General features: G+C 46.1%; 2 protein-coding genes across 7 annotated transcripts in view; both read left to right on the top strand.

The window, feature by feature from the left end:
- Positions 1–17: 17 nt before the first annotated feature.
- LOC138630459 (trichohyalin) lies at positions 18–6,771 on the top strand. 2 transcript variants are annotated; one of them, XM_069714824.1, is made up of 3 exons: positions 18–102; positions 353–1,129; positions 1,609–6,771. In XM_069714824.1, exons 1-3 carry the CDS (start codon positions 60–62, stop codon positions 6,537–6,539), a joined length of 5,751 nt encoding a protein of 1,916 aa, XP_069570925.1. In that variant the 5' UTR covers positions 18–59; the 3' UTR covers positions 6,540–6,771. The 2 variants fall into 2 exon arrangements, with proteins under 2 accessions (XP_069570925.1, XP_069570924.1); XM_069714823.1 differs by having other exon boundaries at positions 31–102; positions 305–1,129.
- A 1,269-nt stretch (positions 6,772–8,040) lies between these two features.
- Positions 8,041–15,927, top strand: part of hdac8 (histone deacetylase 8) — a 34,116-nt gene continuing 26,229 nt past the window's right edge. For 2 of the 5 annotated variants that reach the window (XM_069714840.1, XM_069714842.1), the window contains exons 1-9: positions 8,045–8,457; positions 8,560–8,612; positions 9,079–9,209; positions 10,044–10,185; positions 10,422–10,534; positions 10,816–10,893; positions 11,043–11,151; positions 12,332–12,504; positions 13,245–13,339. In XM_069714840.1, the coding sequence (XP_069570941.1) occupies positions 8,344–8,457; positions 8,560–8,612; positions 9,079–9,209; positions 10,044–10,185; positions 10,422–10,534; positions 10,816–10,893; positions 11,043–11,151; positions 12,332–12,504; positions 13,245–13,339 (1,008 nt within the window). In that variant the 5' untranslated portion in view covers positions 8,045–8,343. Of the gene's footprint in view, positions 8,458–8,559; positions 8,613–9,078; positions 9,210–10,043; positions 10,186–10,421; positions 10,535–10,815; positions 10,894–11,042; positions 11,152–12,254; positions 12,505–13,244; positions 13,340–15,927 lie in introns of those variants that run through there. The other 3 variants (XM_069714839.1, XM_069714838.1, XM_069714841.1) reach the window with 2 other exon arrangements.

Below are 15,927 nucleotides of genomic sequence, written 5' to 3'. Positions count from 1 at the left end.
ACAGGAACCTAGAAAAGAGGAAGAGGAAGGGCAAGAGGAAGAAAGTGACTGGTGAGGTGATGGACACGACAGATGAGAAGTGCAGTCCACTCGCAAATGGTGGTGAGTTGAGTGTCGATATTTTATGTGTCTTCAGTGAGGATAAAATAAGGTTTATCTTGACAAGTGCGACTTTCTGAAAGCAAATGTAGTTTAATATTGAAATTATGAAATAAATACAGTATATCATTTGAGGTTTTAGGTACAATTGTAAGTGGTGATTAGATGTCTGACTTCTGCCATATTTCTGTGTTTTGTCATTCAGCTTATCTGGTACGGTGCGCTGAGGAAGTACTTCTCCCTTTCTTCACAGATGACAGCCTGCAGGCTGCCATGGACCCCCAGCGCCGCCCCACCTCCCACAGCGTCCCACCTCCTCTCTCAGAACTGCGACTGGTCCTCCTGGGAAGGAAGGGAGCCGGGAAGAGCGCGGCGGGCAACACCGTGCTGGGAGGAGCGGGAGGGTTCGAGAGCGGAAAGCCCACGGAGGAGTGCCTGAAGAGGCGGGCTGACGTGGCGGGCAGGAAGGTCACGGTGGTGGACACACCTGGGTGGGAGTGGTACTACCCGCTCAACAGCACCCCCAACTGGGTCAGGAGGGAGACTTTACGGAGCGTGACGCTCTGTCCTCCCGGACCTCACGCCCTGCTGCTGGTCATGAGGTCCTGTGCTTCCGTCACAGACGAATACGTCAGCGAGATAGAGGAGCACCTGGAGCCGCTGGGAGGGGAAGCGTGGGAGCACGCCATGGTGCTGTTCACCAGGGGGGATGAGCTGGGCCTGCTCACCATGGAGCAGCGGATCCTGACGAGTGGCCCGGCCCTCCAGAGACTCCTCCAGAAGTGCGGCAGCAGATACCACGTGGTGAATAATCGGAGCAGAGGAGACGGGACGCAGGTCAAGGAGCTGATACGGAAGCTGGAGGAGATGGTGGACAGGAAGAAGGATGGGAAGGATCACCTAAAGATGGATAACTCGGTCCTGTTGGGTCTGGAGGCCGACGGGAGGAGGAGAGCCAGAGAGAGGAGGAAGAAACAGAGGCAGATGGAGGCGCAGATGCAGAGAGGGACCATCAGAGCCGCTCTCACAAGTGAGTTCTTCAGTTTGATTCATTCATAAAACTTCTCAAGTGTAAAATCATTTTCATTTTATAGTTCGGACCAGAAAAAACCTTGAAATAATATATCGCAAAATAATCAATTAAGTACTCCTGAAACTGTAAAGAATTAACACACTTTTGATCTTCTGACTAAAATGGTTATTGTATGGTTGAGTTTTAAACATACCTTTGATTGGATGCAGCCATTTTCAGCATCAAAACTCTGACAATGTTACTGTTTATTATTTACATGCCAGGCACTAAACAGCAGGGAGTTTAAAAGGAGATGAATGTGAATGGTGCACTTTCTTGGTACACAAATGAACCAAAACAACTTTGTAAGCCAATAAAATGGTGGAAGTTCTGTCTACTTTTTGTGGCCAAAAACTAATAATAATTATTGCAGTTACAGTTGGTTTATGATATTGGCAGTAAAAATAGTTTTACTGTTTTACCTTTCTCCCTGCCAGGCGACGGTCCTCAGGGCCCCAAGCTGGATGCCCACCAGTCCTTCTCCAAGGTCCCCCGACGCCTACCTGAGATCAGACTGGTTCTGCTCGGCGAGCGTGAAACTGGAAAGAGTTCGGCTGCGAACACCATCCTCGGGAAAATGGGCTTCTTCCAGGCAGGCGCGGTGACAGAGGAGTGCGTCCGTCAGCAGGCAGACGTGGCCCTGCGGGCGGTGACGGCGGTGGACACACCCGGCTGGGAGGCGGGCGTGGCCGGGGCCACGACGGAGAGGGTGAAGAGGGAGATCATGTGCAGCGTGGCCCTGTGCCCTCCGGGGCCCCACGCGCTCCTGCTGACTCTGAGGGTGGACACACTGGTGACGGCGGGGCATGTCAGGGAACATCTGGAGCTCCTGGGAGAGGGCGTTTGGAGACACACCATCCTGCTGTTCACCCATGGCGACCAGCTTCGAGAAGGGGTGGATATAGAGCAGCACATCAAGAGTGGAGGCAAGGACCTGAAGTGGCTGCTGGAGAAGTGCCGGGGCAGGTACCACGTCATCAGCGCCGTGGAGGGAGGAGGAAGAGGAGGCGGAGGCTCCACCAAGGTGACGCAGCTGCTGGAGAAAGTGGAGAAGATGGCGACAACGAACAGGTGCGAGGCCTTCTCCGGTTTGGTTCAAGAAATCAGAGACTTGAGCCAACAAAAGAACGAAAAGTTCAGCCAGCGCCGTAAGGAGGCGTTAGATAAGATGACTCGTCAGGAGGAAGAGCTGAAGAATATGAGGGAGAGGGAGATGAAGAGCATCAGATGGTTCTTCGACAGGAAGAAGAAAGTGAAATCGCCGGGGAAGGCCGACGTCCAAAAGGAAGAAGAAGAGGAGGATGAGGACAGGAGGGTTGGCGAGAGGAAGGATGATATTGGCGATCTGGAGGAGAGGATGCGATGGCTGACGGAGGACAGAGAGAAGGAAATTCAGGATCTGAGTCTAGAAATTGAGAGAATAAGCGTTGCACTAAATCAAAGCCGAAGAGAAAAGGAGGAGGCGCTGCTGAACCTGGAGCTGAGAGAGAGCGAGATTGAGGAGCTGATAGAAAGAACCGACGAGCAGCAGCTGAAGATCATCGACCTTGAAAGTGCCTCTGTGGAAACTGAACACGAGAGAAAGCAGAGGGACGAAGCCTTCAGAGTGAAGAGACAAGAATGGAGGGAGGGAATCGAGAGATTGGAAGAAACTATAGAGATGCTCAGGAAAGATAAAACAGAGTGGATTGAAAAACATGATTCTTTAAAACAGGAGGTGGAAGAGATGGAACAAAAACTGAAAAGAGAGATGGAAATAAAACTGCAGGAAAAAGACAAACAGCTGGAAGAAGTGAGGAAAGTCTCAGAGGAAACGCAGATCGTTCTTAATAATGCAAAACAACATACAAAAGATGTGGAGAATAAAATAGAAGAAATTAAATCACAATATAAGAAAGAGATGGAGAGAAAAATGCAGGAGAAAGAAACAGAGATAAAAGACGTAAAAGCGCAGCATCAGGAAGAGATGGAAAAAATTATGGCGACGATGAAAGCTCAACAAAAAGAAGAAATCAATAAGTTGAAAGAAAAAGCAGAAGATATAGAAAAGATCAAAGAGAAGCATGACGTTGAAAGACAGGACATGCTGCGAGAAAACCAAAGACAGATTTCAGAGCTGGAGGAGCAGTTTGAAAAAGAAAAAAGGGAACATATGAAAATAAAAAAGAAAGAGATGGAAAAGTTAGAAGAAAAGTTCCTCCTGCAAATGAAAGAAAAAGTGCTGAAAAACGAAAAAGAAAAGGATGTGATTCATGCAAATCACAAAACATTCGTTGAGCAACGGATGCGAGAGAAAGAAGAAGACGTTGAGGCCTTAAAACTGCAGCATCAGCAAGAGATGGTGGTAAAAATAAATGAGATGGTCAAACTGATGGAGGCGAGGGGAGCCGAACAGCAGGAGGAAGCTGATAGAAAAGTGAAAGAAAAGGAGGAGGGTGCAGAGACGGTCCGACGGCAGTGGACGGAAAAACTGAGGAACACGGAGCAAGAAAGATTAAGAGAGACCGAAGAGCTGAAACAAGAGGTTGCAAATGAAAAAGAGAAAAGTCAAAGACAGATAAGAGACCTGGAACAAAAGTATGTTTCCAGACTAGAAGAGATGAAGCTGCAACACTTGAAAGAGAAAGAAACGCTGAATCAAAACCACGAAGAGGACACTCTGCTAAAACTGGAGCTGAAACATCAGCTCAAGAGTGAAAGGGAAGAAAGTGAAAAGGAAAAGGAGAGATTCGAGAGAGAGATGGAGGAGATGAGAGTCAGAGTCAAAGACATGATCGAAAAAATGCAACAACAGGAAGAGAGAGAAACAGATCAGTTAAAAAACAAGGAAACTATTGAGCAACAACTGAAAGAAAAAGAAAAGGAAGCGGAGGAGATGAAACTGAAGGGTCGAGAGAAGGAAATCGATCATGTGAATTACAGAAGAGACGCGGAGCAAAAACTGGAGGAGCGAGAGAAAGAAATAAAAGAGATACAAGAAAATGTTAAAGTCCTGCAGCGACAACTGCAGCAGACAGAAGAGCAGAGACAAAGAGACAACTTCAACCACAAGAAGGAGATGGAGCGAACCGTGGAGGAGAAAGACGGAGAGGCGGAGAAGTTAAAACGGCACATTAAGGACATCGACGAGATCCTGCAGAGACGAGAAGAAGAAAGAGGGGAGATTATTCTGAACCAGAAGAAGGAGGCGGAGCAACGACTGCACGACACACAACGACAGATGGAGGAGATGAAACGGCAGCTTCTGAGAGACACGGAGACAAAAGTGAAAGAAAAGGAAAGCGAGATGGAAAGTATGAAACGGCAGGCCGACTCCCGGGAGGCGAGACGGAGGGACGAGGAGAGGACGAAGGAGGAGGAGCTCGACTGCCTACGGGACCGAGACGGAGACAACGAGAGGGAGATCGCCCGGCTGAGGCTGAGAATCGAGCAAACGAAGTCGGAGCTGAAGGGGCTCACCGACAAGATGGAGAAAGAGACGACGAGCATGATTCGGGAGTACGAGAAGGAGGTGGCGGAGAGGGACGTCGCCGTGAGCCGCCTGGAGGAGGAAAGTCGGGTCGCGGCGCGGAAATACGAGGAAACTCAGAGGAGAGTCGAAGAGCTGCTGGAGGAAAACGAGAAGACAAGAAAAGAGGCGGACGACGTGAAGACGAAGTGCGAGGAGGTGACGAGGGAGAGCGAGGAGGAGGTCAGGAAGCATCTCAAGAAGTACGAAGAGCGAGCGGAGAGAGTCGAAGCTGAGCTGGACACGATCCTGAAAGAGAGAGACGAGGAGGTGAAGGCATTGAAGGAGGCCAACGGCCGACTGGAAGCAGAAATAGGAAGGAGGAGAGGGGAAAGTGAGATTCAGACGAAGGAGACGAGAGAGAAACAAAGAGAGACGGAAGAGGAAATCGCAAAAAGAGAAAAAGAAGTAGAGGACAGGGAGGAAGTTGTGGGCAGAAACGAAGGAGAGTTGAAGCGGAGACGATGTGAACTGGACGCAAAACAGGAAGAACTCGTTGAAAGAGAGTCACAGCTGGAAGAGCGACTTAGACAACTGGAGGCGAGTCTGGAGACAAGACGAAAAGAGCGAGAGGAGAGAGACGAATGTGAACGAGACGTGAGGTTAAGAGTGCAGAAGATGGAGAAGAAGGAAGAGGAGCTGGAGAGCTTACTGAAAGCTCTGGAGGGCAAACAGAAGGAGCTCAGCGCTCATGGTCAGCACCTCCAGGAGAAGGTGAGAGGGCTGAGAGATCAGGGGAAGGAGATGAGCGACAGGGAGAGCCACTTGAGAAACGAGGAGCGGGAGCTGATCAGCTGGAAGTCGGAGCTGCAGGTGCAAAACGAGCACGTAACCACGACGACGCAGCAGCTGGACGAGATGGGGAGAGACTTGACGCTGCTGAAGGAGGAGCTTTGCCACAAGGAGGCAAAATTAAAGGAGTCGCTCAGGAAGTTGAGCCAATGGGAGCAGACGCTCAAAGAACGGGAGAAGAAGCTGCGGGAAAGAGAGCGAGGAGGTTCGGAAAATGGGGCGGATGACTCAGAGGATGAGAGCGAGGAGGACAACGTGCATTTCATGTACCAGGAGGTCAGCGAGAGGAGGGAGAAGGGACGAGGAAGAGAGTCCGAAAGCGTGACGGATCGGGAGGAAACGGCAACGCAGAGCAACAACTGTCACTTTGAAACGCTAAAAGATCCTGAGACGATGGAGGAGGAGAAGGAGGAGGAGGAGGAGGAGGAGGAAGAGGAGGAGGAAGGACCGAGAGGAAGAGCGTCAAACGTGAAGGAGGAAGGTCGGAGCGAAAACTCTCCCGGGTCGGATTTGAGGCTGGTGGTTTTAGGGGAGACCTGGTCCTCCCGATCCCCAGCCGCAGTCTCCATCTTGGGCGGAGAGGCGCCCGAATTCAACGGGTCCGGCTTCAGGCCTTGGAGAGGTCGGGTAGCCGGGAGGCGCCTCGCCGTCGCGGAACCCGTCGGCCTGAGGTGGCGAGACGGACCCAACCCGGCGGACGCCTCTCAGCGGGGGAGCATCCTGGACGGCGCGTCCTGGTGCCGCCCGGGTCCCGACGTCGTCCTCCTGCTCGTCCCGGCCTTCCTGACATGCACACCGAACTACAGGAGAGCCGTGGAGACGCACGTGGGTCTGCTCGGGGAGGAGGCGTGGCGGCGCACGCTGGTGCTGCTCACCTGTGGGGAGGTTTTAGGGGAGAGCGCGGAGCAGCACATCCTGAGGAACGGGGAGCTGACGGGGCTCGTGGAGAGATGCGGGGGCGGGTACCACGTGTTGCCCAGCAACAAAAACACCGCCGCCATCGAAGGGCTGCTGGAGAAGTTCGAGGACGTAGTCGCTCTGAACGGCAGAGAGCAGCGTTTGGCATAAAGCTGGAATAATTTATCATTATCATCTATTATGTAAATGTGTTTCAATAAATTTAACTAAAGGTGGAAGGACGTTGTCACATCTGTTTAACACATATTTGCATTAATTTTCCTAATTTAACCTCCTCGGCTTCAAATTTAAAGGAGGAATCGCTCTTAGGTGGCACTAAAGACAGGTCACAAAGGTTGAGAGTAATCTGGAGCAATGCATCGTACTTTATAAGCACATCCAGGGTATTTATTTCATGTTAAATCTTAATTTAAAAAGTACTACGGCTGTGAAATATGTAGTGTTGAAAAAAAAAGTGCAATATTTGACTGTAAAATGTACTGCGGTACACATAATTAATATCTTGCACACTGAATAACTTATTAATATTCATAATCTATTCATTACCGTGTATAAAATTCTTAATTGATTTTTTTCAAACCTCCACGATTTCACGTTTTTCTCCACAAGATGGCGACGTGATGAGGAGATGATGGTGAAAACATCGTGAAGCTCGTCACGTTTTTCTTTTTTTTTTAGTCATGTTTTACAATTTTCTGTGCAAAGGGCTACTTTAAAAAAAAGAAGAGTACAGGAAGCCTGATCCCGTGATCATCTCCGCCGCGTGGGTGGTTTTTTTTGTGTTTTTTTTAAAGCGTCTGGGGAGAAATTAAGGAGCACAATTTTTTTGCAGCTGTTGCAGACATAATTTTCATACATTTAAGCATAATGTTTTAAAGATGTCACGTGAGGCCAGGAAGAAAGAGTGACTTACTTTGCACAACCGTCGGATGAAAGCAGGAAAGAAAACAAAAATTACCGGCAAAAACTTGACGGCGGCCTCCGTCAGCACCCTTACGTCATCTCACGTTGGAATGAAGAACGAAAGGTTGCTGGTTCGAGCCCTCCCTGGGACGTTTCCACTGCGGTAACATGATTTGTAATAAGGAACAAGGATTTGTAAAAAGTTAAGCAAAAAGTACTTGTTTAAAAGGGGAAAAAAATGTGTGTAAATGTTTGACATTTTTCACCAGCACAAAAAGTTATTTTGTTAAAGGCTTTTATCGTGATAAATCCCTTCACCCAGGTATTGAAGCACATAATAATTTCAAATCATTAGAAAAAAAAAGTTCAATATTTTCAAAAGTAAGGCCATAGTTTTTTTTTTCTTGCAAAAGAGCATTCACACTAAAATAGAAAAAACAACAGGTTACTTTAATTTGTAATTTAATGTAGACTTACCAGTTACGCTACTGTTGTTATTTTTTTAAACGAAATATTTTTAAAGAATTTGAAATTTGAACTGAAAAAGAAGTGATATTCAGAATAATTTTCTCCATTTAGAGGTACAAATTTAAAGTAAAACCTGCTGACTGGGAATGTGTTCGTTAAGTTTTCGGGAAAAAAAAAAAAAAAAAAAAAAAAAGACTACAAGAAATCCCAGCATACATCACTTCCACTTCCGCTGCAGGTCAACAGAACGTCCTCGCGCAGAACGTTAGATTCAACTTTACGGTCTTCTCTCTTACTCGTTGAGAAAACCGTCGACATATCCTCATCTAAAATTAAATTAAATCCTTCCCCAGTAGATCCATGTTTGTTTTTCCATTTTAATTTTTTGTTGTTGTTGCCAGTTTTGCCCCCGACTCGCGCGAAGAGACCGGCCGCGGACAGACTCTACCGGTGGGGAATGTTGACGGTGTGACACCAGACGTGGGAAGGAGAAGCCGCTCGCATCTCTTCGCTTGTTATTTAGTTTTTTTTTTTGTTTTGCTCCAGTCCTCCTTCACGTTATTTCTTATTTCTCTCGACGTAAATGAGCTGCAGAGGAGACAGTGACGATGAGAGCTGCGGTAAACGGAGGGTGGCGTACGTTTACAGCCCGGAGTACATCGAGACGTGCGACAGTTTATCGAAAGTACCGAACCGGGTGAGTTGGACTGAACGAGAAGCGTCGGAGCTAGTTAGTTAGCAGGCTTTCATCTTTTCAGGCAAACTGGGTTTTTAACTTTCTTTTTGTTCGCTTTAACAGGCGAGTATGGTCCACTCACTGATCGAAGCTTATGGACTGCTTCAACATATGAGGTGAGTTGCTGGAAACCTACCAGGGAGATCAAATAAAAGTCATCACAGTTAATCTTACACCAGAAATGAACAGGAAAGGCACTTAAGTCTTCAATCGCAACCGTTTGTACGATGATTAATCTTCAACTGAAGTTTCATGATCGTGACAGACCGAGTCAAACACGTGTGTCTGAACAAATATAAACAAATATTTGTATGAGTAACACACTTTTTCAACTTCAACTATCCACTGGACCTTTTTTTGCACCTTTAAAAAATAAACTGAGCTTTTACTTCTTGCAAAAAAAAAAAAAAAAACCAAAGGATGTTGGTGGGTTTTTTATTGTTTATTGTTTTCTCCATTTCCACCCTTGCAGTATTTTATTCTGTTGCTTATTCGATACCAGCGCAGCAGTTCAGTGTGTGAACAGCAGGTTGTTATGGAAACGCAACGAAGTGTTAATGTTGTTTTCTGGTTTTCCTCCAGCATTGTGAAACCTCATGGGGCCACCATAGAAGAAATGGCCAAATTCCACACAGACTCCTACCTGGAGCATCTTCACAAGATCAGCCAGGACGGAGACAACGACGACCCCCAGTCAGTTGACTACGGCCTGGGTGAGAAAAGCCCTCCCCCCCAAAAAAAACTTCAATTATTCAACCTTTAATCTGTTGATTTGACTAGTTTTTAATGTTATAGGATGTAGATTATCAATTTAAAACCTTGCCTACCTCAGGCTGGATAATTGAAGTGATAAAGTGTTCAAAAACATGCAAGATGAAGATGTTGAAGCACTCTTTCAACATTTAAGGATCAGGCATTCACATTTTAGTGTCCCAGAATAGTAAGTGGTCCCTCTTATTCACTGGAGACATATTCTTCTGCATTTTGGTGTTTATTGTTAGCACACAAGATGCATTAAAGGGGAAATGGACGGGTGGAAGTGGGATAGGGAAGGACTTCTGTCTGTCTGTTGCCAGCAGAGGGCAGCGTAACACTGGATTTAAAAACCCAACACCTGAAATATACAATGTTTTCTGCACATAGTTTTGCTTGTTTGTCCTTTTCACAGCTTTTTTTTGCTTTGATTGAAAACAGCGATGCTTTTTGTTGGCCTTGTGTTAACGACAAAGATCCCGTGATGGTTTGTTGTTCTTGGCTGAAAGTCCATCCTCCTCTGAGATTTATATTTCTCGAGTTCACCCTTCTTGTTTTTATTTCTTTGACTCATTTCTTATCTTTTCCACCCTCTTCTTTTTGTCCTCATCTCGTCCCTCTGTTACTTCCTCCTTTTGTGTTGTGCATAACTCTCCCAGGTTCATCCTTCAGCCCCGTTTCAAAAGCAACTTCTCCCGGGTCACTCATCTCTCTGCTGTCTCTCTTTTTAAAACATTTTAAATAAATTTTCCACCTCTTCATCTTCCTCGCCTCCTGCATTTTCCTCTGTCCAGGTTATGACTGCCCAGTGGTGGAGGGCATATTCGACTACGCGGCAGCAGTAGGGGGCGCTACACTCACAGCAGCTCAGTCTCTGTTGGACCAAAAGTGTGAAGTGGCCATCAACTGGGCCGGAGGGTGGCACCACGCCAAGAAGTAAGATAACTGGCTCCCATAAATGCATTAATTTTCTTTCACTGCAAGAGTTATGTTATTTTTTAAAGAAATTAAAGTGTGATGTCACCTGGAATTCTGTTTTTGAGTTCAAAATACAAAGCTAACGGGATTTGATCACCATCTTCATTTGTCTTCGTCAGTTAAGTCAATAGACACCATAGAAGAAGCACAGGATCTCAAACGTGCAGTTTTCTCTCTCTCGTCTGTCTCCGAAGGGACGAGGCTTCGGGTTTCTGTTACGTGAACGACGCCGTGTTGGGAATCCTCCGACTGAGAGAGAAATACGAGCGAGTGCTGTATGTGGACGTTGACCTGCATCACGGAGACGGTGCGCTCTCAAAGAATAAACACCTGCAACGAAGTACAGCTCAAACTTAAAGGGCAGGTTTCACTGCCAGACAGGCGTTACTTCTGTTCCCGTTCTTTATCGTAGTTTTTATCGGGTCTCAAATCCAGCTGCTTAAGTTGTTCTTCTCTGACTCCCCCCTGTAGCTTTTAGAGAAGCAGGATACGTTGAAAAAAACATCCCCATTGAGCATTATGATTGATCTCCTCCTCCTCTTCCTCCTCCTCCTCCTCTTCCTCCTCTTCCCCCTCTTCTCGCTGCAGGTGTGGAAGATGCCTTCAGCTTCACATCCAAAGTCATGACCGTCTCTCTGCACAAGTTCTCTCCTGGATTCTTCCCAGGTCAGTCAGTCCCTCCAGATGTTTCAGATCCAGTGTGTTTTAATTGAACCTGTATTGTGAGACACCGTTAGATACGTGTGTGTGTGTGTGTGTGTGTGTGTGTGTGTGTGTGTGTGTGTGTGTGTGTGTGTGTGTGTGTGTGTGTTTAGGAACGGGCGACCTGTGTGACACGGGGCTGGGTAAAGGCCGCTGGTACGCCGTGAACGTCCCGCTGGAGGACGGCATCAAGGACGACAGATACTACCAGCTTTTCACCAGGTACACACAGACACACAGACACACACACACACACACACACACACACACACACACACACACACACACATGTGGTAAAGTCTTAGGAATTCCCAATGCGACTTTTGAGAGATGTTTTCCTGAAGGACCCCTGAGGAGAAATACTACTTTCTCTTCCCTGTTGTGATTACATCACCCTAAGAGATCAAAGGTCAGGGTCATCTATAGTGGAGTGCCTTTGAACAAATGCAGTGTCAGCGTTTAATGGAGCTCACTTCAGCAGGGAAATCCTTCCATTGTGGGCGATTTTCTAGTTGAAAGATTTTTCCTAGACAAAAATGCAAACGTGTTGCCTCTAAAAGTGTAAATCAAAGAACCCTTTGTTGGGAATGTATTTATAGTTTTCCTCAGAAAGTGGAATTTGTGGTTTTGAAGGGAGGTTTTGAAATGTGGAGTTTGTTTCGCTGCTATCTTGGTAGTTTATGAAGCTATAAAATCTATATTTGAGTGAGAGAGAACAGGCCAAGGTAGCAGTGAAGTGTAGCAAGCGAACAGCAATCATCTCAGCGGTGTGCGACTGGCTGAGATACCATAAGCCCACTTGATGTCTTTGAAAATAGAAAATACTTAAAATTTAGCACTAAGAATCACATGATGTATTACATTACTAGATTTATAAAAATGTTTGTTGATAAACAAAACATTTGAAACATTTTCTGATCACATTTTAGGGGGAAATTGTGGCTGTTGCCAGCTCACTTCAGAGTCTTCTATTATTGGCTATTACTGCAACTGCAGTTTATGACTCCAAGATGAAAATGAGTCCCTGGTTGATTAATTATCTCTGTGTTGCCTGCTAATGGGGTACACATTAATGTTTCAATACTAGTGATTGGTGGAAATGACCGTAGACGGGTGTTCCGTCTCCTGTGATTGGTGGAAATGACTTTGGACTCAGGTTCCATTGCTTGTAAATGGTGGAGGTTTGACCACAGATGAGTTTTCCATCTCTGCTGGATGAGTAAAACCTTCCATAGTTTAGTATCCACAGTAAATTGTTGTTTACCATAGAAACTGCAGCTGTCATTTCTATCAGTTGCTACTTGAATGCTATTATTTTTTTAAAGATTTCCACACTGGCTCCTGATCGACACGCGTCGTCGTCAGTAGGATAAAGTCTTTACCGCCTCCCTCGTTTTAACAGCGTGATGCAGGAAGTGCGAGCGCATTTCAACCCGGAGGCCGTGGTGATGCAGCTGGGTGCCGACACCATGGCTGGCGACCCCATGTGCTCCTTCAACATGACCCCTGTGGGGGTGGGCAAGTGTCTGCAGTATGTCCTGCAGTGGCAGCTACCTACACTGCTGCTGGGAGGAGGTACACTATATATGTGTGTTTATTATTCTGGCTGTTGTGTGTGTGTCCGTGTCCATGTGTTTGTGTGAATTACCTGTGTGTGCGTTTATATGTGTATAGAAACACTCCAAATGAAATGTAGATTGTGTACCACGTCCCTCATTTGCACACAACATACCCACATGTGCTCACACACACACACACACACACACACACACACACACACACACACACACACACACACACACACACACACACACACACACACACACACACACACACACACACACACACACAGCACTCTGTTCCAGACTCCTCAGCCCTTGGCCAGATGATAGCTACTAATTATACGACACAATGAAGCCATTTTACTCAACTACAATCCCACCTCTCTTCCTTTCTCTCCCTCCCGCTCTGTCCTACATACTTGGTTCTTGTCATTCTCTTGATTTTTAACTCCAGCCCATCCTCTTCATCCTTGGACTCTTTCTGTGTGTCTTTTGTGTCTTGAAGAGGGAGAACTTTTTCCTGCTGGAATATTTTGTCATTGTAGCTTCCAGTGTTTTTGTGGTGAGCCACACGGAGCTGTCTAAATGTTAAAAAAAAATGCTAATTTCCTTTTTCTGTTTATGTTTTCATCATGACGTGCAATGTTTATTTATCCTCACGAGTCACTAGTTTAATTGAAATAAAACAGTTCATGAACTTTAATCTCGTGCAGCATGTAAACATAAATCCCTCTCGTCTCCGTCTGTAACCAGGAGGTTATAATCTGGCTAACACCGCTCGCTGTTGGACCTACCTGACGGCAGCAGTGCTGGGAAAGACTCTATCCTCTGAAATACCTGACCACGAGGTACGGCAGGACACACACACACACACACACACACACACACACACACACACACACACACACACACACACACACACACACACACACCGTCTGTCTCTCATAGCCACAGTCCGCCACATTTACATATTCCCACATGAACACAAATGTGCTCATTCATTGTACTGTCACACAAAATCACATACACACATATGAAAACACACCCCCTTGTGTCTGCTCTCTGCTGAGTCACTCCGTCTAATCAAAGATGGCCGCCTGTTCCTCAATAAAGGGGTTTGTCTCCAGGTGAGTCAGACAGGTAGTAGTGTTGACAATTCCTCTCTGTCTGCCACATTGAACACAGGCTCCTCTTACTCTGTCTTATGTGGAAGGAAGGTCAAGTTTATGTACTGTACGGATGTAGTAGAGTTATTAAAGGAGAGAGAGATTTTGTTGAGGTGAATTACACACTGATACAAACACCTTAAAATGACTGAAATGTCTAAATAAAACTGCAGTGAAACATATTCAAGAGATCTGGATTAAGTCGTGTGTTTTTGTGTATGAGTTGCGATCAAGAAGTACCAGAGGGAAGCTATGACCTTTGTCAGTACGTATTCCAAGTTACGTAGTTTTATCATTATGAGTTGCATGTGTTTTTGTGACCACTTGTACGTGAGCCTTTTGCAACTTCACTATGAACTTGAGCAGAAAGCACACATCAGATTTTAGGGTCAAGCTCCAGAAATGGTCGACAGAAACGCTTCAGAAAGTCTCCGGCAATGAAGCGACGAGCCGGGCGAGGTATTTCTGAGTGACGTTCACATTTCAAGAGGGGGCGGAGACACCAGGTGGGTTTTCTTTGATGTTGGCGGGGTTGTGTCACCGTTAAATTCGTCCCCCAAAGAGTCAGACTGTCAACACAGAGTTCTACCGGGACCTTCTGAGGGGAAAACATTCACTGTGACAACAAGCCTGTTCACAGAGCATTGAAAATGCTCAACTTTCTCGACCTTCAACAACACAATCTTTGCCCCCTGCCCTCTTCATTTCCCAAAGTTGGCTCTCCCAAAGATGTTCACGTACGAGTGGTCATAAAATCTCAGGTGCTCATGTTGATCAAGAGATATAACTTGGAATACATCCTCATGAGAGTGATTTCTTCCTCCTTCTCCGTGCACGTAACCGTGCCGCGCTCCGTTCATTCGCAGCATGAGCCGTCTCTAAAACCTTTTGATTGCACCTCGTATGAACCAGTAAATCTACATTTTTGGGGGCTAGTGACTAAAAGAAATGTGTTAATTTTCTTCCTTGTTTTATAATGCTAGTAAGATGTTTCCTCACCGTCGACAGGATTATCAAATGTCAGTTCACCGTGAACCATGGAAACCCTGAAACTTTGACCTTTAACCTGGTTCATTAGGTCATAGCCTGGATGTAAACAAACTGACATCTGATGCCAACACACTTTGAATTTGATTTAGCAAAGAAAGAAAGTGTCCCAGTAATTTATGTTTATAAAAGAAAGGACATATGACCACTTACTTTTGCTAACTGGTAAATCAAATCGACCCGTCCTCTCTCCAAATAGAAAAATCAGTCGACCCATCTGTCTCTCCTGCTTCTACACTCACACTCACACAAAGACTCTCTTTCTCCTGCCACTGATTTTTGGACCTTGTCTTGGTCAAATGTAATGAATAGCTGTGAGTTCCCGTGTGTGTGTGTGTGTGTGTGTGTGTGTGTGTGTGTGTGTGTGTGTGTGTGTGTGTGTGTGTGTGTGTGTGTGTGTGTTTTGTGCGTGTGCGTGTACGTGTACGTGTGCGTTCAGACCGAGATGAAGGTACCTCTTGTTTCTCCTCGTTGGAGTCCAATGGCCCTAAATAGCCTTTGACCTCATTAAGAAGCACTCACTGAAAACAAAGCAACTATCAGTGTGGACAGCTGCCGTAGATGATGAAGACGAGGAGACGCGCGCGCGCACACACACACACACACACACACACACACACACATTTTCTCCTTGAAATAAAAAAATTAGGAAGCACCCTGATGAATTTTCGTAACTTTATTTTTTTTAATTTTTTTTATCTTCTTTTCCCTGCTTACTGGTTCACATATTTTTAAGGTAATTTTCTTCTGAAGTCATAGCGCTGCAAAACTTTAGAGATTTGTGTGTGTGTGTGTGTGTGTGTGTGTGTGTGTGTGTGTGTGTGTGTGTGTGTGTGTGTGTGTGTGTGTGTGTGTGTGTGTGTGTGTGTGTGTGTGTGTGTGTGTGTGTGTGTGTGTGTTCATGGCTTGGTCTGTGCCCGATAAGAGGGGCATTTATCCATGATGACCAAGCAAAGCTGAAGTTCCAGCAACATGGGGGAACAAAAACTACCTTTGTACCCCTCTGTTTGTGTGTGTGTGTGTGTGTGTGTGTGTGTGTGTGTGTGTGTGTGTGTGTGTGTGTGTGTGTGTGTGTGTGTGTGTGTGTGTGTGTGTCCGCCCTCCTGCTCTACTGTAGACAAAAACCACATGAATACACACATTCATTACAGTCAGATAATGCTCTGGCCTGTTTTATAGCGTCTTTACGTGCTTCATTGTGCTACCGTTTGCCGCCAGCGTGG

This window comes from Brachyistius frenatus, unplaced genomic scaffold (assembly GCF_029030835.1).
Source record: "Brachyistius frenatus isolate BFR_SWC_R1_liver_20210118 unplaced genomic scaffold, ASM2903083v1 Contig_135, whole genome shotgun sequence".
Lineage (NCBI taxonomy): Eukaryota > Metazoa > Chordata > Actinopteri > Embiotocidae > Brachyistius > Brachyistius frenatus.
The sequence above is the reverse complement of the archived record's forward strand: the minus strand, read 5'-3'. Positions and strand labels throughout refer to the sequence as shown.

Bases quoted from the DNA above. Each gene is read 5' to 3' on its own strand.
- LOC138630459 (XM_069714823.1), top strand. From the start codon at position 60: ATGGACACGACAGATGAGAAGTGCAGTCCACTCGCAAATGGTG. The intron at 103-304 runs GTGAGTTGAGTG...TTTGTCATTCAG, and splicing joins CAGTCCACTCGCAAATGGTG to CTTATCTGGTACGGTGCGCT. The intron at 1,130-1,608 runs GTGAGTTCTTCA...TCTCCCTGCCAG, and splicing joins CATCAGAGCCGCTCTCACAA to GCGACGGTCCTCAGGGCCCC.